General features: G+C 47.5%; 1 protein-coding gene across 1 annotated transcript; it reads right to left on the reverse strand.

Annotated features, from left to right (window-relative positions):
• Positions 1 to 26,026, reverse strand: Camk1g (calcium/calmodulin dependent protein kinase IG). The gene is made up of 12 exons (XM_076831602.1): positions 25,997 to 26,026; positions 17,625 to 17,745; positions 12,977 to 13,105; positions 9,523 to 9,597; positions 7,218 to 7,356; positions 6,447 to 6,570; positions 5,012 to 5,087; positions 3,861 to 3,973; positions 3,019 to 3,097; positions 1,333 to 1,420; positions 673 to 1,097; positions 1 to 91 (listed from the first exon to the last, which is right to left on the reverse strand). Exons 2-12 carry the CDS (start codon positions 17,714 to 17,716, stop codon positions 1 to 3), a joined length of 1,431 nt encoding a protein of 476 aa, XP_076687717.1. The 5' UTR covers positions 17,717 to 17,745; positions 25,997 to 26,026.
• Between the last annotated feature and the right edge of the window lie 395 nt (positions 26,027 to 26,421).

Here is a 26,421-nt window from a genome sequence, read left to right on the forward strand (position 1 = left end):
TCACATAATGAGACAGACCCCAGTCTGCCCTGCCCGGCAGTGGGAACTGCCACCGGCTTTAACTGGCACCATGACCTCTGATTTGAAGTTCCTGGAAAGGAGACAGCAGAGGCCTTGAATTATTTGAGGGAGGAAGAAGGAAGAGCCGGGGTGTGGGGATGGGGGATGTTCTCTGTGCCATGGCATCCGCCCAGCTCTCCCTTCATGAGCTCCACAAAGTTCAAGCTCCTGTAGAGAAGACAAGACAACCCGCGTTCCTACACCTTTCCTCCCCAAACATGGAGGTCCTAGAAACTCAGGGAATCTAATGCACACCCCCACATACACCCAGTTTTCTGTGAGCTTTTATAATCTCTGTTGCTTCACCCCACGACATTTACAGTGTCTCTGTGGGGCAGGCTGAGCAGGTCAATACGCTTCAAACAACCCATTTTGCAGCTCAGCAAGCTAGAAAGGGAGACACTCACTAGTTGTCAAAGGCCTCACAGTGAGTGAGTGGTAGGGACAGGCTTAGAAGCAGCCCCTTCCCCCCAACCAGGCTCTTCCCACTCTCAGAGCTGCCTTTGAGCAGAGAAGAGGCCTTGTTATTAATTTCTTTCAGTCCTTTTGCTGGGGTTCTTTCAGACCTGGTTGAGCACAGCTAGGGCTCTGTTGTTGGCTGAAAATACCTACTGTTTTTTGTTGGCCTTTTTGAGGAGTGTGGGCTCCGAGCAGTAGGAAGACTTTCCCTTGTTCCCAATGCTCAGGCAGCTGGAGCAGCAGCCACAGGGCCCAGTGGCTAGAGGCCCCTGGTGCATGGGCACAAGGCTGCTGCTGATGCGGAGGGAGCCATTGACCAGACAGTTGAGGGACCTGCCACCGGGGACCACAGACTGAGGTCCATGCTGGCAGGGCATCTGGGTCAGTGTGGGGAGTGGGATGCTCTGGTCCAGGGCTGGTGCTTCTGTGATGGTAATCTCAGGGGAGCCAGGTCTAGAGACTTCTGAGGCTTGCATGGCGGGTGGCCGGTTCTCAACCTCGGGGCGGGTGCCAGGGCTGTGCAGGTTCATATGGAGCTTCCGCATGTGGTGCACCACGGCGGCTGCGTTGAAGGCTTGCTAAGGAGACACAGCATCCTTAGAGCCCCAAGGGGCTCAAGAGTGTTTCCTTTCCCTGTGGCCTCTTGAAGCCAATGTGCCCACTTATCATTTAGGGGGATCGGGGGCTCTCTATTGTCTGAAGGGATGCCCTGAGGTAGGCTCTTCCACTAGCCCCCACCTAGCCCAGCCTCCAGCACCTCCCCTGCTCCCCCCTCCCCAGCAGCTTGCACACCCCCTGCAGAGGACAGCTCACCCTCCACTTGCTCTTGGCAAAGTTCTTCTGGATCTGGAGGCTGACAGATGGGTAGATGTCCCGGTGGAGGGCTGTGTTTCCATTGATCCTGTGGATGCAGGAGGGGTCCCTGGCTACTGGGTAGCTGTGGACACTCAGTCAAGGGGTGGGCAGGGGGCTGTGAAGGTAGGTCCAGGTTCAAGCTGAGTAGAATGCCCCAGGAGAAGGCTGATTCACAATAGGAAAGGGCTGGAACCAGGGCTTTTCTGCTCCCATTGGGCAGGTCATAATGGGCTTATTCTTTGGTAAAACTAAATATTTTTAGAGCAGGGTTGGCAAACTATGGCCTATGGGCTAAATCTACCCATTGTCTGTGTTGTCTAGTCTGGTCCCACTGGAATGCAGCCATGGTTATTCATTTAGGTGTTTTTGTGCCAGACCAGCAGGGCCCAGTAATCGAGTAGTTGTCACAAAGACAGTATGGCCAGCAAAGGCTTTACAGGAAATATTTATTGACCCCTGCATCACTGGGCACTTGTGACATTACTATGCTTTAGTTCCAAACCTTGCTTGCAACTAGCTCCTCCTGAAGCCATCCTCAGTGAGGCCATCTGATACATGATGCCCTTTCCCCTCCCCTTAGTCTCTTACTCACTTGTATTCCACAGACACTTGCCATGTGCACAGTACTAGGACAATTACTAAAGGACCCAGAGAAGTGAGAGAAATGAACCCCAATCCCTAAGAGCCCACAATCCAGGGGTGTGGTGGTGTTTCATGCCATGGACCAGAGAAGGTGACAGTAAGGTGCATAATTAATAAAGGGGAATGAGTAGGTCTGCATGGATTGTAGGAGTCACAGACTTCTGGGAAGGGATCCGACTTTCAAACATGCAACACAGAGGGCAGCAGGCAGGACATTCTCAGAGGTGGTATGATCCAAAAAATAGTTAGGAAAGAGCTTGGACGAGAGGGTAGAGAGGACAGGAAGAGAAGTATAACTTTAGGTCTATCTGGAACAGAAGGTGGTGTGTTAGAAATCTTGAGAAATGAACATGGAGATAAAGGGTCAGATTAGGGAAAATTTAGAAATACCAAGAAATTTAAGCTCACTATGGCAGGAAATGGGAAGCTACTTCAAGTAGCTTGGGAAAAAATTTCTTCACATGGAACAGATTTGATCTTAGAGTCAAATGATGCTCTTAAGAACATGAGAGTGGGGGCTGGGGATGTGGCTCAAGAGGTAACATGCTTGCCTGGCATGCGCGGGGTGCTGGGTTCAATCCTCAGCACCACATAAAATAAAAATAAAAATGTTGTGTCCACTGAAAACTGAAAAATAAATATTAAATTTTTTTCTCTCTCTCTCTCTTAAAAAAAAACAGAACATGAGAGGGTTTTCTTTTGAGCAACTAGTACTGAGCACTGCACCACCTGGGAGCCACCAGGACACCCAGGGCTGCTGAATGACAGCGCCTGCTGTGTCTGCTTCCAGAATTGCCTGGATAACCCAGCTGCCACTCCCAGGTCAGAACCTGCTTGATTAAATGCTATTTGCATCTCCACCTGGACAGTTATGTGCTCCTGGATGTCTCTACCGTCAGGGGCTCAGGGCAAACCAGTTCCAAGAAACCACCATGTGGATGAGTCAGGTGTCTTTGGGAACCACAGGATGAGAATTGAGGGTTCACGCTGTTTCTCACTCACCAGGGGTGCCTCAAGGCCTTCTCGCAGGTGTACCGCTCATTTGGGTCCTTCTCCAGCAAGTGGCAAATAAAATCCTTGGCTAAGGGGAGCAATCAGACACACGACAGCTAAGGACCAGATTTCATGACTGATGTAAATTCACTTCCGGGCTGGTGGGTGGCAGTGAATGCATCTTTAGCTAATCTTCCAAAGAGGCAATTTTAAGAGTCTTAAAAGAGGAAAAGAAAAAAAAAATCCAAACCACCTCATAACAACCCACTATAAACCTCCCAAGAAGAGAGGCTCTGGGCTGCGTCACCCACACAGCACTGCAGAAACCTTGCTAGTCATGAGGCACCAGGGTGCCTGCACTCCATGTGTGCATGCATTTGCACAGATATATGGGCCAGCACTAGCACATGGGCACACACGTGAGTGCTGGCTCATTCCATTTCTGATCTCCACTTCACAGACACAACAAGCGTGTATGATCACCTTCTCATATGAATAGACATCGCGTGCCCTGTCCTGGTATCTAAGTGCTTGGTTTTGCCACATCTGGCCTGAAACTCTTCTCTCTGCCTGACTCTGCCCTTCCAGCCTCTCATCTAAAGTTCCCCCTCTTTCCCGCCCCTCTCATCAGACACACTGTTTCCACCTGTAAGAAAATAAGAGCATAAACCTTAAATAGTTTATCTGGCCTTTGAACCAGATGAAGATTTCTCTACTTTCCCTGGCAGCCTGTTTTGTTAGATCCCGGGGGACTTGGAAGAACTAGGACTGTCATCCTTCGTTAAGATCTTTTCTCTTGGCAGCCTCTGCCTTGAGCCTGTTATCTTGTCCTTCACACCCTATGGCCTTACCTGACTCAGAAATGTCATCCCAGAATGGAGACTCGAACTCATAGTAGCCTTCTTTGATCTTCTCAAAAAGCTTCGACTCTGTTTCTTCATAAAAAGGAGGGTACCCACACAGCCTGCAGCGGGACAGGAAGGAGGTACACTACTGAGGTACACCCCATCCTCCCTGGGTCAGTCTCTCTCCTGCCCTAGTTTGCACTGTACTCACGAGGGTGGAGGGCATAAGGGTCTTAAACCAGCACTATGACAGGACATGGATCTACCTCTAATTCAGCAATGACACAGGTCCCATAAAGACTATGTGCAGGAGCCCAGGCCTGACCTGGCATCCCTGGTCTTTGTACATTATGTCCCCCAACCCTTACTACCTCTCCTGGTACTTCCTCCGACTCTTGGAGGCCCTGTACAAAATATCTTGGAGAAGGCATGTGGAATGTCCTCCTGAATGTGATTTTCATGAGGGATTTTTTTAGGCTGCTTTGTTCGTTGCTCTATTCTTTAGCACTTAGCCCAGAGATTGACTTAGAGTAGAGAGTGAGTCTTTGCTGTATAAACGAAAGCACCAGAATAATTATTCAACATATACTGAGGAAACAGAGAACCGAATCCACACTAAGGGGTAAATGTCTAATAGCGGATTATTTTTCTTAAGAGCAAAGCCTGTTACAGGCAAGGATAGATGTGGGGAAGAGGAGGTGAACAGGTCAGGAAAGGGAGAGCCCTAGAATGTAGGAGAGGAGCAAAAAGCAGAGGCCCTGACCAGCTTTACTCAGTCTATGGTTTTGCCCTGGGAGACTAGGTAAGGGAGAAAACTGAGATGCAGGGGTACTGGGTCCACCTGGGCTCCCAGTCTGGCTTGACCTCTTGCTGGTTCCAGAATGGGACTTGGCATATTTATATGCAACAAATGGAGGTGGGTGCAGGAGGAGGGAGCACCAGGTGGTTGAGCAGTGGGTGCGTGCTGAGCTCTGCTTCATAATGTACTGGAGATTAGGACCAGCAATCTTTGGAGTTGTGTGCATGAGTAAGCATGCATATGTGTGCATTCGCACACGCACTTGCTTTGGAGGAGGAACTGAGATGGGGAGGGGAAGAGAGGGGTGGGCAGGCTTCAAGATTTCCTAAGGTCTGAGCCAATGCCAGCTTCTACTCACAGTATGTAGGTGATGACGCCAATGGACCAGCAATCCACAGCCTTGCTGTAGGGTTTCTGGGCCAGCACTTCCGGAGCTGCAGCAAACCAATGTCAGAGTCAGGGCTGGGGGGCGAGAGAAGAGGGCTGTGGAGTGGGGGCTGGAGGTCAGGAAGAAGCTTAGAGAAGGGAACAAGGATAGCTCAGGGGATGGTATTGTTTCTGTGAGACTGAAAATTCCCCAAGAGCAGAGGAAGACTAAATCCTAGGAAGACTAAATCCTCCTATGAAGAGAGACTGTGCCTTCTCCATTGGACTGGGAATTCCCATGTGACAGGCTCTATGACTCCTCCATCAGACTAGGGATCTCTGGAGCTAGTCCTCCCCTATCATATATTGAGTACTCTCTAAAAGTAGGACCATTGTCTTCCCAGCCAGATAAGGGATCCCCAAGGCAAAGGTTGCATCTTTCCCTTCACACTGGGAGAGCCCCAGGTAGGTGCTGGGAGAGAGTTTCCACTTTCCCCTGGAAATCAGAGACAGTCTCCTCATTAGTTAGGAGGCTCCAAGAGAGCAGACAGTAACTTTCCCATCTGAGTACCTTCTGAGAGCAGGGGCTTTGCCTGCCATGAAGACAAGCTCTATCCTTTGACTGGGAGCCTGGGGCAGTAGAGAGCTGCCTTCTGTATTTATCCTAGATACCTCTGCTTTGTACCCACTGGAACTCAATATCTTTTGGAGTAATTGACCTCCCTTTTTGGGAGAGAGTAGGTTCCCACTCTGCTCCTCATTTTCTAATTGCAAACAGATGATGATTGCCTAAGAGGAAATGGGCAGGAGAGGATATTCGGTCTCAGCTTCCTCTCCGAGAGATCCCAGAAATGCTTTCACCAGGCCCCCTGCCTGCTCTTATCTTTTCAGGATCCCTGGAAGCCCAAAGGTCTGCTTGGATAGGATGCCCCACCTATGCCAGTTCCCCAGAGTGCTTCCTCGGGTGTAAATTTAAGGGGCCCATAGGTAGGTTCTTTAGGCCCAAACTCGACATCTCATGCTTCCAGGCTCCCCTCACAGTTGGAGGGTGAGGTTTCCGCTAGAGTGTGAGAAGGATCGGGGCTAGTGCTCAACCCCTCAGCTCTCTACTGATCTTTGGGTTTGTGATCTTGTTTCTGGTTTTGGTCCTACTGGAAAGACCTGTCTGCAGGGGTGACAGTCAAAGTATAGCTTGAGGGCTGGAGAGGGCTTAGGGGTAGACTGTCTTTAAAAATGTCAGATTTGAAAGAAGTAGGGGTAGTTCTGGAGATAGATGGATTGGCTGGTCCTGAATCTCGGAAGTGAATGCTCTACCTGGGTAACTCCAAAGGGGAACCCTGCCTCCTCACATTCACCCCTCTCTGTGACTTACATCCTGTGGCTGAATATAGTCAACTGGTCAACTTCCTTCCTGCCTCCAGACTCACCCACGTAGCCTGGGGTCCCACAGGCCGTGGACATGACACCACTCTGTTCCATCTTGGACAGACCAAAGTCTGTGATCATGATCTTCGAATTCTCTTCAGGGGTGAGGTACAGCAGGTTTTCAGGCTGCAGGAGAAGGAAATGTGTGGTATAGGACACAGTCCCTTGAAGCACATCTCTCTTTCTTTCTCTTTAATATAATTTCTTAGGAAGCTCAGCCCTGGGCTCCTGTCTCTGAGGCGAAGCTCATCTTCTCCCATTCCCCCTTCCTTCCTTTAACCTGTGCCCTCACTTCCGTACCCCAGAACTCTGTGTTTTCCTTATGGTCCTGACTTTGCTTAGCCTTGTAACCCTTCTCCCTTCCCTCCCAACTACCCCCACGGCCATCTTATTTTTGAGGAAACCAACCTTTGGTTAATTCCTCTGACCTCACCAAAGTCTACCATGATACCTGGTGCCAGGTAGACCCTCAAAAAGTATTTGTTGCTCTTTATTTCACTGTGACTGGATTCAAGAAATGTGTGGAATATTTTGATTCCTTAAATAGGGTAAGGCACAGTCCAAGGTTCAGGAAAAACCTGAGGTGCAAACTAACAATCATTGTTTAGCCACCCAAGACTTGTTTAAGGAATCTGAGGGCAGAAGAGGCCTTGGGAGTCCAATTGGTCCAATCCTATTTTTTTTTTTTTTGACAGCACCTCCACTTCTCACAATTCGGGTGTCTTCTGAAAGGGTCCTTCCCTGTTTCCCACTGGGTGCTTAGGCCTTGGCACCTTTAAGTCTCTGTGGACGATGCCATTCTCATGGAGGTATTTCACTGCTGACAAGACCTGCTGGATCACCAGACTGGCATCCTTCTCTGTGTAGACGCCTCGCTCCAGGATCCGGTCAAAAAGCTCCCCTCCAGAAACACTGTGGGCAAAGGGCAAGAACAGGAACCCAGTTCTTAATGCAGGTCAGTGGGATGCCAGTGTGTTTGCTTTGTGGCCAAGAGAGATATAGCTGAGACACAACCAGGAAGGTGCCCAGGAACTGTGATTAGAAGGGGAGGGGAGGCCCAATCCAGTCTCTGAACAACTCCTTAGGTGCCTGGTGTGATGTAACTAGGGAATCCTTTCTCTGAGCCAAGTTTCTCTCTGGGAGCTCCCTTTATAATGCAAATGTCCCTGTTTGGGGTTGCAAAAGAAGCCAATAATCCCTTACTGTGCACACATTCCTTATCTGTTTTCCTTCCTGGCCTGGGACACAGGAAGCCATTATGAATGAGAAGCGACACAGAAATTGGGCAAAATAGGAAAGAAAAAGTTTGAAAAATGAGACAACTCTGCTTTTATCAGGATTTCATTTCTCATTTTAGGAAAATGGACTACCCAAAGCTGGCATCATAGGTGGGGCCCTAGAAGTGTTTCGAGACTCAAATGGCATCGTGTCTCAGGATACAGGGGGCTTAACAGCAAGTCCAACCTCCCATCTCTTGAATACCATTGATACCATTTTTGTCTGAAAGTTTTTTAGTCTACACAGGAACACGTAAGTGTCAGAGAACTCACTACCTCTGATGACAAAGTGTTTGGTTTCTTAATATTTCCATGTATTATGTTGAAACCTGATGACCTTTAATTCTTTCCAGAAGACCCGGATTCCACCCATTTGGACCACACAGAACAAGCAAAACATCTTTTTTACAAGAATCGTTTCAAGTATGTGGAGCTGGTGAAATGCTCTCCTGAGACCTCCTCTTCTCTAGGATGAACATCCCTGAACTATTTTGAACATAATCTGGGGTTTCTGATGCTCTCACCATCCTGGCCCCCATTTCCACTGTTCCATGACATTAGTTGTGCCTCTGCACAGCTGACAGCACCATGTAGCAATGGAGGAATAGAATGTATCCAGTCAAACCCATACCATTTTGCTCTCCTTGTTTCTGTCTCTGGGCTCTGGGCTCTGTGATAGGAACTGGAGGCTCCCAAGAAAGATGTTCTTTGAATACAGCTATGAACACCTGACTATGAATGGCCTGGGTCCTGGAGTGGTGCCCTTAGGAGGCTTGGTGGCTCCCAAGTGACACCTAAACCTGCCCGCCTCCTTGTCTCCTGTTAGCCTGTAGAATACCTTTGTGCTAATCTTGTTGAATTGGCCTCCTGAAGGTGCCACGTGGTCCCTGCTCACTGGTTATTGTCATTTGGGCCCTTCCCACCTCCATCCCTTGACTGCCTGCTTCTTCTCTTTCCTGGGCTTCAGTGGGCCAATAGTTAATTAAATTAGTGCACTGAAGTTTCTGAGGAGTTGGCTCATCAGTCAAAACCCATGGTGCCCAGCCATACTGAATTTGCAGAGTGGCGTGTGTCTATGGGAGTTCTGTGTGTGCCTTTTAGACACCATAGAGGTGTCTTTGAACCCAAGGCTGTGCTGTTGGGAGCACTAACCAACCCACATGCAGTCAGCATCAGGCAGAACTCTATGTGGATATGACAGCAACAGAGACCTTTCTAATGACATTCTATTTCTGTCCTACAGATGGATGCACACATTACAGTTTTAACTCTGAGTGGATCTCTTTTGAGAAAGTCTTTCTTTATATTGAATTGAAATCTATCTACCCTGTGCCTTCTACTTCTATAGTAACTTTACCCTGAAATGTTGTTAATACATTTGCTATCCAGTTGATTGAAAAAGACTTGTCAAAATGGACTCCAGTCATGGTGCCAGAGAAGGGTTCTGGTGGCCCATGCTGTACCTGGCATTACCCCTTCAGTTGCTGCATTGTGGGGAAGTCCCAGAACGTCCCTGGGAGGGATAGGAAGGCAAAAGAGCACAGACAGCTCTTTCCCCACTTGTAGGAAATATTGTGATGACAGGGAAGCCTGTTCTGCCCTAGAGTTATTCCTCAGCTCACACAGCACTCCTATGACCAGGGGTGTACTGACTCCAAAAGATGTCTTGGCAACTCAGAAGCTCTTGGACTAATTCTGCTTTTGTTTTTTAGTTGCCATGCTCTCACCACTGACCAATCTCCTCTGGGCCTCCCAGGCTCCAACAGGCCTCTGTGGAGGAGAGGGGTCACCTTTCACTTACAGCTGCATGACCAGGTAGTAGTGAGTGCTGCTCTCGTAGATGTCCTCCAGGGTCACGATGTTCTCATGCTTGATCCTGGGAAAAAGTAAGCGTCATGGTCAAAGGTATGTGGTTCAGGTGGTCTGGACAAAGAATGCAGCCCTAGCTCCAGAGAGTCTACTAGACACTCTTTATGGCAGTGTTTAGAAAGACGGGTTCCTGGGGGAGCCTTTGTAATAAGTCGGCTGTCATAAAGTAATCCCAGAGAAAAAATTCCCAGGGTGGTGTTTGATCCACATTGATTGAATGAATAATTGATTGTTGTGCTTTCAGGGAACAAATGTTTCAGTTACTTCAGGATTTTTTTTAAACTTTAACAAAAGACAAAGTTTAAAGAGCCTAGAAAGGGTTCAGGATGTAGCTGAATGGTAGAGTATGTGCTGAGATTTTACTAGGATGTGAGGCTCTGGGTTTGATCATCAACTTCAAAGGAAGGAGAAGGAGAAGGAGAAGGTGGAGGAGGAGGAGGAAGAGGAGAAGAAGAAGAAGGAGAAGGAGAGGAAGGAGGAGGAGAAGGAGGAGGGGAAGGAAAAGAAGGAGGAGGGGGAGGAGAAAAAGAAGAAGGAGGAGGAGGAAGAGGAGAAGGAGGAGAACAACAATGGAGGACTAAGGGGTGCCCAAGAATTGAGGAAGACTAAAGGGTTCCCAATGCCAGGTTATTCTACAAAATGGATATCCATCTCTCTTTCAGAAACACTGCATGGAGAAAGTATAACAGCAGGAGAGGTGTAGGTGAGCTGAATTCCCTCTTGGGTAACCATGGGAAGTTGTTGAAAATTTATTATTCCAGGATGTTGTGAAAAACAAGGAAGATGCTTATTTTCTGTGTGATGTCCCTTAGATCAGTAATTCTCAACCATGGGATATTTTACCCCTCAGGGGACATTTGACAATAAAGACGTTTTTGATAATCAGCATGGGATGTGCTACTGGCACCTAGAAGGTGGAGGCAGAAATGCTGCTGGACATCTGACATGCTTGGGACAGTCCCCAACATAGCTCAGAATGATCTGAAGTATCAGTCGTTCTGGGAAACCCTGCCCTGGGTGACCTTTGTCTGTGATTACTCAGAGACTGAGTCAAGTGGATTAATCATGTTAGCTGAGGGGCTTGGCTTTCCAGGCGGCAATTCTGGGCATGCCCAGGAGGAGGAACATCTTCAGCAAGCTTTACTCATGGCTGTGCAGCACAGGGACTAAGTCCTTAGAACCTGGGCCTGCTGGGCCTGAGTTCAGATCCGAATCAGGCGCTAACTAATTGGGTAACATTAACTAGCTTTCTCGAATCTTCTAAGCCTCATTTTTCTTGTCTGACAAATATATTTCTCTCATAGGACAATAGTGGGACTAAAAGAGATAATGCATCAAAAATGCTAACTATAGTGCCTGGAGAAGAGCAAATACATAACCAATCATATCCCTTTGATTTAAGCTATTGTTAAAAACACAGACCTGTTGCACTGATCGCTTGATGGGTTCAGCTATATTCATAAACCCATGGTGCTACCATTACTTTACTGATTACTCACTTGCTGAACAAATAGTATTTATATTGTGGATACAGTGCAATGATAAGAAAGCACACCATAATCTTTGCTCTTGATGAAGCCACAGTCCATGGAATGCTACTTGTAGTTCTATTAGACACCTTTATATAGGGATCGGTGAATACATACCTTCAATCAATATGCTCCAACCAATTTCTTTCCATCTCCTCTAAGTCTCTCCCTTTTCTTTACTTTCAAGCAATGATGTTCATCTCTACTTAGTGACATTTGTCCAATCTCAGATCATCATTCATGCTTTTCTCACCGGTCAATTGCAAACCCAATCACTTCTCTTTCTGAACTGTCTCTTGCCTCCAGTTTTCTTGTTACCACGAGGTCCTGCCACAACCTTTGTTTTTTCTCACTCTATGCCTAGACTGTTGTGAAAGTCTTGTCATTGGTCTCCCACCCTCTGGTTGGTCTCCTCCAACTCATCCTCCACCATGCTTCTGAAGGATGGCTCCCAAATACTTCTCTGATTATGTGACTCTTTAAAATCCTTTTGGGACTTCTCTCTGCCAACAGAATAAAGCTGATGTTCTTTATCATGGCATCAAAGGAAAATCCTTTGCAATTAGGTCCCATTTCACATCTCAGTTTCATCTCCTTTTCCTGGATGTTACTCATTTCAAATTTAGGGACTTCTAATGCTCAGTTTTCCCTAGTAGCCCATGAACTCCTATGATTTTACGCTGATGTTTGTGCTGCTCTCAGCCTGGACTTCCTTTCTGGACCTCCCCTCTTGCCCTTATAAAATTTTACTCATCCATTAATTTCCTTCCTTGAACATGTGCCTAATAACCCACATTCGTGAAAGCCAGGTAGGTAGAACGAATCCTATGTCCTCCACGCCCCACCTTCTGTTAGTGCGCCTCCCTTTGGATGGGGTTAGAGTTTGTTATGGGCACCTCTGTCTCCACTTGGAAAATGTGAGTTCCTGAGATTAAGGAATTTTGTCTGTCTCCTCTTTTTTGTCCCAATCCCATGTGCCTAATACACTTTTGATACATAGTAGGGTTTTTTTTTTTTTTTTTTTTGTATTTTAATATGTACTTTAATATTTTTCAGAAAACACAATTTTGATTAAATGTTAACTTAAAATACACCTTCATCTGTAGGGTTTTTTTTTTTAAACAAGAATTATTAGTATAATAGTTACATTGAATTTCAGTTTTTCATGAACACTAATATTTTTTCATCAAATTTATATTTAAATATATGTGTATTGGTGAGTGGATTTGCCTAATGACCTCCAGGCGATGAATTTCCCTCTTAAAACTGCTTTGTGTCCCATAGATTCCGATAAGTTGTGTCTGTATTTTCATTTATCTCTAAGAATTTTTTGATTTCCTCCTTTATGTCTTCTGTAACCCCTTGATCATTCAGTAACATATTGTTCATAGTAGGGGTTTCACAAGGGTTTGTTGTAAGAGTTTTATTGTAAACACTTGATGATTTGTTAGCGTCACCAATGGTTATGTGACAGTTGGGGTGCTGAACCTGCATTTGTTTTTGATCAAACTGAAGCTAATTTCCAAGTCTCATGCTGTCTCCTTAATTATTGATTCTTCTTGGTGCTGGCTATCAATTGACTTTTGTTCCTTTGGGCTAATTACTCTCTGGCCTACATGCAAACACCAACTCTGCCAACAGTGGGTTTGCTAGTCAATTTTCTGGAAAAAAAAAAAAAAAAATCAGCCAGGGCAGCTCTGACTAAATTTATCTCATTGACCAAACTGACCCATGGTCTCAAAGGGAGCAGTGTCTTTGAGTGTGGCAATATAGCCCAGTTTTTCCTCAAAGCAATTAATGAAGAGCACATTGTGATCCCACAGTTGCACCACCCAACCAGCCATAAGAGTCACTCACTTTTTCAACACAGCAATCTCATTCTCCAAGCTGCTGTCCCGGAAGGCCGGTGACTTCTTGATGCACTTCAGGGCAAAGAGCTTCCCAGTCAACCGTTGCTTCACCAGGAAAACTTCTGAAAATGCTCCTCTGGAAGGGGAAGAGGCCAAGAGATAAAACTTAGTTCTGAATGTCTAGAGAACATTCTGGAGGGTATGTGATGGTACGACTGAAAACGAGTCTCCATTGTCACGGTGGGCCTGGGCCAGCTGCATGGATGGCAGGACTACCTGACATGCCAGGCTACCTTTTCCTTCGTGGGTCATGTGGGAAGGAAAAGACCCCATTCAGGGTGTAGGCAGGGGCTTTTCCTGTTTCCATAACTGGGGGATGACTTCCAGAGACTCTCCCTCAGCTGTGGCGATTTCTCCACTAAGCAAGTCCATGAAAGAGAGGCCACTGCCGGGGCCATTCTCTTGCAAGAAGGTGCAGTGTGGCCCGTTGGAGTGGCAGTGGTGGCAGCACTAGAGGAAATACTCAGACACAGTGGGGCGGGGAAGACCAATGTATCCATTTTAGATGGTAATAATCTCTGAGAACCAGACGACTGAGCACCTTCTCATTCACTCAGTGGGTTCTGCAAAGACTAAAGACAGAGTCCTGCAGCTTCTGGGGCAGACCCTGAAAACAGTAGATGGAACCTAAAGGGAAAACATAGTAGGATTCCAAATTGCAGGCTTCTTCATTTGCAGGGGATCTTCTAGAGACCCGGCCATCGGAATAGCAGGTAAAGGGCGAGGGATGTGGCTCCTTGGTATGGTGCTTGCTTAGCACACAGGAGGCCCTAGGTTCGATCCCCAGCACCATGAAGAAGAACAGTAGCTAACCTGAGGGTGGATACTGGAGCCTGATTGTCCATGTTAGAATCTCAGGTTTGGGGGCAGCTTAATACTTAACTTCTATATTTAGTTTCCTCATCTGAAAAGTGGAAACATTGTTAGACCCTGATCTGTAAGGTTGGTTGTATAGAAGATTAAATAAGTTAAATATATAAGGTGGTTAGCAGCATTTCTGACATCTATTAAAGCCATATGTATTAGCCAGGCATGGTGGTGCAGCTTGTAACCCCAGTGACTTGAGAGGCTGAGTCAGGAGGATCTCAAGTTTGAGGACAAACTGGGCAATGATGGGAGACCCTATCTCAAAAAATAAAAAGGGCTGGGGGTGGGTGGTGTAACTCAGTGGCACAGTGCTACTGGGTGTAATCCCCAGTACCCCAAACCAAAACCCAAACTCCATATGTGTTGGATACTATAATTATTCTTAATTTGAATAAAATCATGGAGAATACCTAACTATGCAAGAGGAATGGAATGTAAATGAGGGAAGAGCTGAGCCACCGTCTCCCCTGCCATCTGGGAATCCTGGAATGAAGGCTCAGCCACAGTCAGGCTTTTGCAAGGACTTTGAAAACCTGCATTGGAAAAATACGTGGCACTTCCTGTGTCTGGTTCCTGCTCCTTTGCTGCACAGAGCTCATCTGAGCTTCAGGACTTGCTTGTGCATTCATTCATTTGCTTATCCCTTCAGCCAAGATTTATTGAGCACCTACTGAATCTTAAATACTGGAGATAAAAAACGGAGATTCCCATTCTTATGGGGTCTGTAGACCAGCAAGGAGCACAGACAAGTAAGCAATTTGCATTCAGTTTGAAAAAAAGGCTATCAGGCGTTTAGTGAATGCTCCTCTAACTGATGGAAGCTTTGTGAGTGAGAATCTAGTATGAGAAAGAGACACATGCACATAAGGATGACATATTATGAGACCACAGAAAACCTATACTTAACATGGTATCCTGTGGGCAGTGGTTGGGCAGGTTGTGCACAATTTCAACAGGTGCTATTCACCTTGTAGCCCGTATATATGCTCACAGGATAATTATTACAATATTTTTCTCCCAGAAGACAGAAGGAGTGCTGGGGAAGGGGCACCTTTGTCTTAATTTGTTCAAAATGACCCATTGGATAGCCAAGGAGCACATAATATATCACCTCTGATTTAAGAATAATCTGAGCTCAGTTTTAAGGGATAAATGAACCTAGTGGGTGAGTGGGGAAGAGTTGGAAGTGTTTCAGGTGGTAGTGGAGAGGAAGCATGAGAGAAAGTGTGGAGGGGCTGGAGGTGTAGCTTGCCTGATTCCCTTCTAGCATTGGCTGAGGGGTGGAGGGACCATGGAGGTGAGGAATGGCACCATCTGTGAAGTCTGAGGCAGGGTATAACGGAAGGTGAATGAGGATGGCACCAGGCCCCACGGTTGGTTGTGTATAGAAAATGCTCAATAAATACTTGCTGAAGGAATGGGTGGTTTAGTGCATGGAGGGAAAATTGGGGTCAGGAAAGGATTAGTTATGTGTTCTCATCTTAGAATCCACTTTCCTAATCTATAAAATGACAATTGAGCTACTCGGCCTCAAAGATTTCTTCCAGCTGTGACATACTAGAATCCACCTTCAAAGTCCTATCTATCAACCCGAACCTCTGGAATCACACATGGATGGTCCCCCGATTTCAGAGCTGGGGCTTGCTGGGGAATGGCATTAAATAAGGGCCTTCAGTATGCCCAAACCTGAGGGTACCATCCACATGGCACCATCTGCATGTGGGATCACCTGGAGTTTTGTGGTATTATGGCAATTTGAGAGGGTGTTACTGTTGTTCTGTCTCAGGCTGCTTTAGTCCTGCAGGTGGTTCTATTGAGGTGGGGTGAGGTACAGGAGGAGGATTTACCCTGCCACTGCCAAGGTGGGGAGCAGAGAACTAGTTTTGAGCAGTCAAGGTTGCCTGTGTCAGAAGGTAAAACAGGCAGGGCCTTGTTCTAGGCAATATAGACAGAGAAGACTCAGAAGAGGTGACATGTCATGGTATTTGTAACTTGTTTATAAATGGTTCAGAGAAATAAGTATGTGTATAAAACAAATGCATCCCTGAGCATCCATGGAGCACTGGTTCCAGGACCCTTTAGGATACCAAATCTGTGAATGCTCAAGTCCTTTCTATACAATGTTGCAGTTTTTGCCTGAAGCTTATGCGTACCCTCCTGTATACTTTAAATAATCTCCAGATTACTTATAATATCTAATGCAATGTAAATTCTGTGTAAATTGTTGTTATAATATATTGTTTAGGGAATAATAATGGGAAAAAAATCTGAACAGATTTTTTCGGTACAGATGAGAGTTATTTTCTAATTTTTTTTTTTTTTTTTTTTGGATCCGCTGTTGCTTGGATCTGCACACGTGGAACCAGAGAATACAGTGGATCCACTTGTATAAGGAAATGTCAACAACTGTTGGATTTAGGTGGTGGGTATATTGATGTTCACTTCACCTTTTCTTTCTGTTTAAACATATTCACAGTTAAAAGCTGGAGTGATAAGCTCTCAGATGACCCCAGTGTCCCTCGAGGTTTAGCTATTTAGCTACAGTAGAACTCATTGAGCTCCCACGGGGGCATGCATCTGTCTTCTGACAGTCCCACAGCACAAGTTTATAGCAGACGTGGATAAACTCCCCTCAACCTGGCCTTCCTTCTCCCCGTTTCCCTCCATCTGGGGATGCTTAACAAATCATTTCTGATTCACTCATGAGCCTTGTCCCGCTCTCCTGCCAAAACCCCCTCCCCTCTAGCTGTGTCTTGGCAAGGGCCCCTGATGGAAGGCCGGCACTCTGATGACCAGCACCACTGCTGAGATTCTCAGCAGTGTGGCAGAACCTGGCAATCTGTGCCAGGAAGACCCAGAGGGTTCTTTTTGGCTATGCCTGACTCCTCTCTGCAGCAAGAGCGAGGGCATCGTCCTCATCTGCTGTCTCCTAGCCAGGGCAGAGTGCAGCACACTCAGCCAGGACTGACTAAAGGGAAAGCTTGCCCCATAAACACTCCTCCCTGCCCAGGCACAATTAGCCCTGGCTAATTAGCTGACCAGCTGGGCCTCTGAAGAGGTGGGGGCCCAAGGCCCCGAGCTGCTGCCCGCCTGCGTCAGAGACTGCAGCCCTCCTGGGGGAGAGAATACTTTCCCCTCCACGACCAAGTGGAGAGTCAGCTCCAGAGAAGCTGTCTGGAGACTGCCAGCTCCATGATCATTGTCAAGGGGCAAGCACAGGCGCCTGTGGGCTGGTAGGAGTTTGGACAGTGGCAAAGCCCAAGCACTGATACACAGAGAAGAGAGGAGGTGGGGGCTAGTCTCAGAAGCCCCTTCTCATTTATCCAAATCGTGCAGTGAGATTGGCTTGATCACTGATGGGGGAAATGAGGACTCCCAGGAAAGTTCTAGGATCACTGAATCTCCAGAAGTGCTCCCCAATTCCTCTTTTGCCAAGGAGAGAAGGAGATCTGGAAGTATGATGGGGGCCACTGGGTGTAGCTCAGAGGGATGTAGAACCTGAGGGAAAGGGGCTGGTGATCCCTGAGGACTCCAGTGCACTAAGTCATCCCAGGTCTTAAAACAAACCTTTCCCTCACGCCACTCACCCACCCCCAGGCCACAAAAATCCCCCTAGGCACCTTAGAGTCACAGAAGCGTCAGTCCAGTTCAACCATTGCTGCTACCAGAACAACTACCCCCAGCATCTCCCCAAGCCCTCCAGGGGCTTTCCACTCCCCAGGACTTACGACCCAAGCACTTCCATGAAGATGAAGGTTTTCCGGATGTTGGTGGTCTGTTTCTTCCAGGAACTGCAGTCATCTTCTTCCTTTCGACCCATCGCCTCCAGAGTTGAAGCTTCTGGGGATGCTTTGTTGGAGGGAGGGAGAGGGGAAAATATTCTGATCATCTCATTTCTCAAATAAGATGGGAACAGGTTGCAAAAGAATCTAAAATACATCATTTATGTAATGGCCAGAAGGAAGGGTTGAGAGCAAAACACGGATCATTGACAAAAATAAGAGTATTCTCCCCACTGGTTTTTAAAAACCGCTACAACGAACTTATTGAACACCTGCTACATGAGCATCATGCTTGCTACATGATGGAGGAGTCTAGAGTCCTGTAGTGGAACCCTACTTTGTAACCTGTGCGTTAATTGAGGGCAACAGTGTGCACGGATATAGAATAACACAGGGAAACCCACCTCCAGGGATCTGAGATGAGTGAGGCGTTTCCTGTGTTACCAAAATGATCACCAAGATGTTTACTCAGACTACAGAGCCAGCCTGACTCCTTTCTAACTTCACAGCTCTGCCACCGCCCCCCCAACTCTTCCTCCTCCTCCTCTCTTCTACCTGTTATAGCTTAAATAAACAAGATTATATTTTCTCTGAAGTTCCTACAACATCCAGCACAGTGCTGGGTAAACAGTTATTCATTAAAATCTGTATTGAGTTGTATCCTAACTTTGCCAGAGTTCTGGATTACATATTCATTCAGCAGACCACACATAGTTATTTAGCACCTATCATGTGCCCACTGCTGGATACGTAACAATGGACAACTTAGATGATGGCCCTGCCCTTCTGGATCTGCCAGTCAAAGGAGACAGGCAATGAACAAGCAAACTCATGCATATGTGTTCCCAAGGGGAAATTGGATGGCAGGGTTTCTGGATAACTGGGGGATGATGAGTGATATATTTCTATCAAAGCCCTCTCCACCCATACTCCTTGAACTTGACAGGGAAGTAGGAAAATATGTCTAATGACTGCCCCTCTCACACAATGCCTTCCATCCCCACTTTTAAAAATGCAGAATCTCCAAGGTCTTCTGATAACCTCAGAATAAAAAGAGAGATTGTGCTGTCACAGCTGAGCATCAGGTGAAGAGCACAGGTTTGGAGGTCAACCTGATTTTGACTCCTCCCTCCATTAGTTCTTGACCTCCTGGAGTCTGACAGGCAGAGATTGCTCTGAGCAGGAAGAACTGTTCAGGATAGGGGGATATCTTAGCCAGATATTCTGCAGATGCTGAGCTCCAAATCCAGCTGCTTCTGCTTATCAGGCTGCTTGGCATTTAGAATGCACGAATTCCCACCCCACCAGGCAGTAAAAATGGGGGAATAGGAAGGTTTCAACTTGAACTTGTCTGCTCTAGCATATCACTCTTTTCAGGTATTAGGATCTTGCTTAGCTGACCTAGCCTCCAGGGGAAGCTTCTTATTGGGCAGACACACTGCAGCTGGGAAGTCCTGAAGAATGCAGGGGATTTGGGTGAAGTATTGGATGGGATGTTTAAAGGGGCAGACCTCTGTCTCTCCCTCTGCATAGATCAACAGAACTGGGGCTACTCCTTTCCCAGGTGAGGGGCGACCAAGAGCCTGGTCTAGCTCCTGGGCCCCTGGCTGTGCCCATCACGCCCCCTTCTGGAACCCGGTGGAACGACTGCCTGCTCTTCAGGAGGCTCCACCACCTCATTAGCAGATCTGTACTCACTGTTCCTTCTTTCCCATGGCTCTGAAATAGCTTTAAAAACATAGTATTCTTAGCCGAGGCCACGGAAAACATCTTTCCCGCCCACCCCTCCTCCCATACACTGAATCCTAACAATTTCGTTTCATCATCGGAGCCATGTGGAAAACACAGGGACCCACATCTAACCTCCCCCTCCGTCTCCCAGTGGCTCTTTGTTCCCACCCCTCCATAGCCTCAGAGAAACCTCCTCCAGGACCCCCACCTGGTACAGGTCTAATGATGGAAAGGGGTGGCGCACGTTCCCTGGCTGCATCCTGCTTCTTTCTGCTAAAGCCCTCCCCCCTCATCTCTTGACTTCTGTAATCTAGGCCCTTTCAGAGGAAAAGAAAAAAAAATTTTGAGAAGCACGAAGCTCCAATATTGCTCTCATTTGCTTCCAAAGCACTCCCGCCTCTCACTCTATTTCCGGTAACAACTTCCACTGGGTTTCAGAGCGCAGGGGCAGCCGCTGCAGACTTCTCTGAGGCTTAGGGCTGGTTTCACATCCACGGCTCAGGAGATACCATGGACTTGGTGTTCCTGGCTGGTTCAGGCTCTCAGTCCTCAACAGAGGAAGAGCCTCCTGAAGGCTCTGAAGAAATGGCTCTGGACAAAGAAAATGATCTAATTCATAGGAAGATCTTTGAGCTGTAGGAGTAATACTCCTTGGTTCAGCAAGCATTCATGGAATACCTAGTGTATACACCTGGACTAAATGCAGACATTCTGGTGCTATGAGCCTGACTTTAAAAGTACTTACAATCACGTTGCAAAGACCAAACCTAAGATACAGGGGTATAAATAAGCAAGGAAACCACAAGCAGTCTGCTTAAAAGACAGAGACCATGTGCATCTCAATTCTGAATCCCCAGTGTCTATTACTGTGCCCGAATGAGTGAATGAGGAAGATGGCCCTGCAGAGTTGGTCAGGGAAGGGTTTTAGGCTTAAGATGACATGGAAGGGCGGTGGGGGTGGAGACTGCAAATACATTCTTTATATTGCTCTAGGGAGGAAACTAGCAAGAAGATCTGTATTCTGCTACAGAGAGTGGCAAACCCTCCCTTTCTCTCTCTCCCCACCCCTACTGTGAGACTTTGCCTGTTACCCAGCAGCAGCAGAGGGCAGAAGAGTCATAGAAGGCATAATTGTCTTGGCTTCTTGCCATCATCGTCACTTCACAGACGGAGTACCTAAGGCCTGGGGTGTCCACTTTTTGGTGAGCAGAACTTTGCTGAGACACTTGAAGAGGCCCTGCTGACTGTTCTACCCAGGCCCTCCCAGACAAGCTGATCCTTTCTTCTGTAATACACGTGACCATCTGAAATTCCCCTGTTTGAGGTCAGCATCCTCACTAGAAAGTAACTCCACGTGGATGAAGACGGTCTATTTTCTTGTCTTCCTCTGGCTTAGCACAGTGCCTCGCTCCTAGTTAGTGCTCAATCAAAGACCTGGTCTTCCTGACCTCTTGGGGAGCATTTTGCAGCTGGGGAGGAGACTACAGAAAGAATGTTCTTCCTGAAGGACTGGCAGTGCAGACTTAGGGTGGATACCTCCTCTGAGTGCAGCCCTTACTCTGCTTCTGGGGCAGGCTGTCTGGTCCTTGGTGGCAGCTGTTGATGAAGAGCTGGTGAGAGATGCTTGGGCCATGAGCCCAGGAGGCAGGTGGCCTTCACTCTCTTCTCCTTCCCTGGCTCCATTTGGTCCCCAGAGCAGCAATGGTCCCAGATAGAACTGTCAGGTAGATGAGATGTGTCTGCAGTGGTCTCCTGATTGCCACCACATAACCCAGAAGTGTCAGATCACCTCATGACCCCATGCTGCCTGGACCCTCTCTCTGGACTCTTACTTCTGCCCCCTCTTACTGCTGTAGCCTCCCTACTAAATTTCCTACTTGGATCGCAACCATTTAGGACTCTGCTCTGAGATGTGTCTTAAAGAAATAGCTTTAACCTTTTGTTATGATATCCCAGAGTCCTAGGGGCATCACATCGTAATCCAAAGGCATTCTTTCCAATCCATTGCAATGCATATGCAACAAAAGAACAATCATAGTGCTCCTAGACTGGGCATGGACAAGCCGAAGAGATGGGCATAGGCACAGAGAGAAAGTTGGAGCAGCACCTCAGCAGTCCTAAACCCACAGATCATGGCTCAGTTCCACCCAGGGGGAGAGCTGCCGTGCTTTTTCCCAGTGCTCTTGCTTAGGACTTCTAAACAAAGCGGTGTGAATCACTATGGGGCATAGTGAGCAAGTCTCATTGGCTTTCAGAGCTTGCCGGGCTTATACTCCTTTCAGAAGAATCTGTGCACCCGAAGACTGCTTTATACTCCTTGCTTCCTGGGTTTTTCATTTCTAGGGAGCAAGACTCCATAGGGTCTGTGGGCTTTGGGAGGAAGGTTATCAGTAGGATCATCTTTAATAAGAAAATGCTCTCTACCTCCTGACTGGGGCACACAAAGTCATAAAAATATATACTACACCAGATTATAAAGGGGTAAAAGATTAATGCTGGGAATTTTTCTTGCCTTGGATCCATGATTTCCTGAACTCTGGTCCACATTAGACTTTGGAGCATTCTTTGAGTTGAGAGGCACACTAGGAAAAAGCCAAGCTTTGGCACAGTCTTGGTTCAGCATCGAGCAAAACTGTGTAGCCCCAAGCGGATCATTATACATCTCTGAGTTTTATCTTTTTCTTTAGTCAAAAAAAGGAGAGTGAACTAAATTAGGGTTCCCTGAAGTTTGATTTTTAGAATATTAGTCCTGGAAGGCTGTGAGGAAGGCAGATTCACTGTCCTATGGTCTCCCTTCTTAGAAATTCATGATCCACGTTAGCTTATTAAAAGTTCTGAGGGCTGGAGATGTGGTTCAAGTGGTAGTGCGCTCGCCTGGCATGCGCGGGGCACTGGGTTCGATTTTCGGCACTACATAAAAATAAAATAAAGATTTTTGTGTCCAACTGAAAACTAAAAAAAAAAACCAAAAAAAAAAAACAAATATAAAAAAAAGTTCTGAGTTCTACTAAAGACACCTACTTAAGGCTGTTTAACGTGGAATTTCCTAAATTTAGTGATGGTAAAACACCTGTTTTCAGAAAGGAGAGCTGGGATTCCTTAGAGCCTACTCTGGAAAATGCAAATGAGACCATCACTAATGCTTTGTGGTTGTTCATCTTTTGGAGGAATATATGAAATTTCTAGCAGCCCACTGCCATCCGTCAGTGCCCTCTTCAGTGCCCCACACACATGGCTGGGCCCATCCAGCCTTCAGAACTTGTTTACAGCTCATGGGTTGCAACCCAGGGCCATGTCAGCTATCCAGAGCTCAGGCTCTGTTCCCCAGAGGTTCCTGGGGAAGTCTCCAGCAGACACTTCTGCCTGGAGAGGAAGTCCACAGACCATTTCCTTCACCCTCCCAGACCTCGTGCTAACCCTGCATTCCAAAACCAGAGCCCCATGCCAGTTTCTGCTCACAGAATAATTGAGCAAGAAACTCTTTCAATTGCTGACGGCAGTTTATTTTAGGTGCAACCAAAACCAAATCGTTCCCTCTGCAGTAATAAGCCAGAATTCATGCATTGCTTAAGATTTATAATGTGCTTCTCATAAAGGGAATGAAGCCCATTCTTTAGAGTTTCAGTTGGTGATTGAGAGGTCAAAACATAGAAGTCTATGGAGAGAGCAAAACTTTTCCTACTTATTCTTAACATGCTCCTAATCACATTGGGCCTCTGCTGATGGGAATGATGATCTCCCTGCTCTATTTCTCTGCATTCCTTTTGAGGTCTAATGATCAATGGGCATGAAAACATTTTGTAACCTCCAAGTGCCTTGCCGTGGGCCCACATTATAGGAATATAAATTAAACACCAACCACTGGGAAAAGAGTCAGGAAAACAAACAATTTAAATAGGAGTGAGCATGGCAGTGAGCATCTCTTCCCTCAGCTAGCCCTCGTTCCACTTGCCTCTTATAATGTGAGCACCTCATCTTATTGAGAGTCTCGCGTTGGATTTTCCTACATCATGGCCATAATGCAAGCCAACTACTTCATCTGCTCCACAAATGGGAGGAAACCATGCCTAGGTTGGGTTTCTCCGAGGGCCATGTGCTGATCTCCATTGAGGCAGCTTTCTGAGGAGTTAAGGGTAATGCCAACTGTATGTCACACGTGCTGCTGGTAAGCCTGACTCTCACGCAAGAAGTGCCTCCTTGGTACAGGCGTGGGGCGCAACCTTGCTAAATGTCCCAGCCAGGTTCTCCACGGTGTCTCCCAGAAAGGGTGAGCAAGGATCCGTACTGAGAGGGAACTGCAGAAGGAAGGACAAAGCTCTGAGCTATCAGCCTTCCACCGGGGGACATTCATTCACAGGCGGTGCAGTTCCTTGACCCCCACTGGCTCCCTTTCTTGCTGGCAGCCGCTCCACCCCTCCCCCTTGCCATTGACCATGGCGGCGCGCCTGCGGTTGTAGCACCAGGCACGCAGCCTGTTTGCAGACTCAGCCGCTCCCCCTCTCATTCATGCTGCAGCTCATTCACTCTGCTGGCTCTGGCAGTCTGTGGCTGGGCGCCGTCACTCGCAAGCACTCCGTGTGGCAATTTATTTCTGGCCGGGTGTGCGTTTGTGTATGGGGGAGAGGGAGCGAGGGAGGCATTCTGCTTTTAGAGGGGGGTGTTTTTCCCTTCCAACCAGTATCGCTCCCAGGCCTTGTAGTAATCATGGCTATGGAGGGAGCACTGGGTGGGGCACTGTGCTAGGCACTTTCCAAGCAGAATCTTGTTTAATGCCTCACTGCTACTATAACACCTTGTCATAGTCGAGCCATCAATGAATAGAAATGTTCAGAAAGAAATGCCCCAAATCCAACAGACAGTTAGTGACAGAGCTGGACTGGGAGTTCCAGTCCCTCAAACTCCTACACCAGTTCTCTTGTCACTATACCTTGTAACCTGTTGACTCTTTCCTGTTTCCTCTTTGTGGGAATGTCACTCATCTCCACCTTCCTCTTTGTGATGCTGTCGGGCAACCATCCAACACCTGAATGATCCACCCGCCCTCTCCCCAACACGCGGCTGGCTTAGGTGGTCTGAGAAGGCTGAGTTCCCGGGCGCTCAGCTTTCTCATATTGAGGCTGGAGGAACCGTCTCTATTATTGGAGCCTCCTCTGGCAGCAGCTTAAATCTTTTCTGACTCTGACCTCAGGCTTTCCCCAAAGTTTTGCCCCATCTTTCTAAAGAGTATTCTTGAACCCCCCACCCACTCATAGCTATCTGTAGCAACATGGAAAGGTCACTGAATTTACCAGAAGATCTGGGTTCAAAGCAGTGCTACCACCATCAAATAAGTACCACCAGTCTACAGCTTTGCAACCCCAGGCAAACCATTTAACCCCTTTGAGCCTCAGTGGTCTCATCTATACCAACGGGGTTACAATACGTACCCCATGACCCCTCTGAGGGATTGTCCTTAAGAGGATAAATTAAAAGCATATCATAAACTGTGAAGTATGGTCCCCATATCAGGTATTACTAAGCAGTTTGTGTTGTGGCCTGTTTCAGATGTGAGTCTCATCTTTGGCCCTGGTTAAGCTCAGGTCTCAGTAGGAAAGACAGACGCCAGGGTCTGTCTCTGGCTTCTGATCTGGAAAAGATCATCTCCTTACCCAAGTCGAAACCTGCTTGACTCTCTTGACCCTTCCCAGAGATTTTCCTCATGATCAGTGTATCTGGTTCCAGAGCAAGAGACTGGCCAGGCGCACACCGCAGCCAGACCAGCGCCAGTCCTGGCAGCCACCTCCGGAAACCTCAGGGTTAATGTTTGTGCGTCAAAGTTACGTGGAGAGAAGGGGCCACGGTGTGGATGGGGGTGGCGGTGGTGAATCCAGACCTCCTTTTAACAGCTTTACAGGAGAACTAAACTAGGGAAGTTTAAAGGCTCCAGGGAGGTGGACATGCCCCTGGGGAAGGTGAAGGAGCTATCTTGTGACTGACAGCCACAGCATGCCCAGGTTCTGCATCTTAAGGCAGCAGCAGGGGACCGGGAGCCTGAAGCCTGTGCATGGAGGGTCCGGAGGCCTGAGCCTGATCCTCTTCCCTGGGGTTTGCAGAGCCATGGACTGTTTACAAATCCCCTTTATACCCACTGATTCTCCTTACCCTCCCCAAACCCCAGAGAGGTGGGCGGGGCGGACATTTTCCCATATGACAGTTGGGGTCAGAGAGGTTAAGAGATGAAGGGGGAGCTCGGGGGAGGGGGTGCAGGGGGCTGGAGGTCCTGACACTCTGCAGATGGCATGGACAGATATTTTGCTCCCCTTTCCCTGCCCAGAAGTATAAATGCTTCCCATGAAGCCAGCCCAGGAGTATGGTCAGATGGCTCCCCAGGGAAGTCCCACTCGGAGACCCCCATTCACACTTGCTTTCCACAGCAGCTACAACTTACCCTTGAGACCGCAAGAGTCAGGGAAGACTGGGACTGGGGCTCAAATGAATGCCCAAGTCGCTCACAGAAGTGGCTCTTCAAACCCACTCTCCAGGCACTGCGTGCCTCCCACTGGGCGAGGAAACCCCCCAAAGCAAGAAAAGAAGCAGGTTCATCTTACCCAGGACACGGAAGAACGGTCGGTGCTCTAGGCGCTCCCACTCCTGCTCCTACAGGTCTGTGAGGATTAGCTGCTCCAGTGCTTTAACAATAAACCCAATTAAAGGGGAGGAATGCAGGGGTTTTCTTTCCCAGGACCGTAACCAGGCAGCCTTAAAGGGGAGTAAAAGTAGCTAGGGTGGCTTGCATCTCCCCTTCTCTTTCCTCTGCTCTGCTTTCCCTCCCTCCCAGTGAGCTGTATCAGAAAAAGGTTTGCTGGAATGAGCCCTTTTATGCCCGAGGTGTGCGCACGTGTGCGTGCGTGTGTGTGTGTGTGTGTGTGTGCATGCGTTTGGTGTGTGTGTAATTGTGTTTGCATTGATGCGTGTCATAGAAAGAGAGAAAGGAAGACTAAAAAAAAAAACCAATAAAGCATCAAGTTATAGC

The sequence above is a fragment of the Callospermophilus lateralis genome, chromosome 13, assembly GCF_048772815.1.
Source record: "Callospermophilus lateralis isolate mCalLat2 chromosome 13, mCalLat2.hap1, whole genome shotgun sequence".
NCBI classification, from domain to species: Eukaryota; Metazoa; Chordata; class Mammalia; order Rodentia; family Sciuridae; genus Callospermophilus; species Callospermophilus lateralis.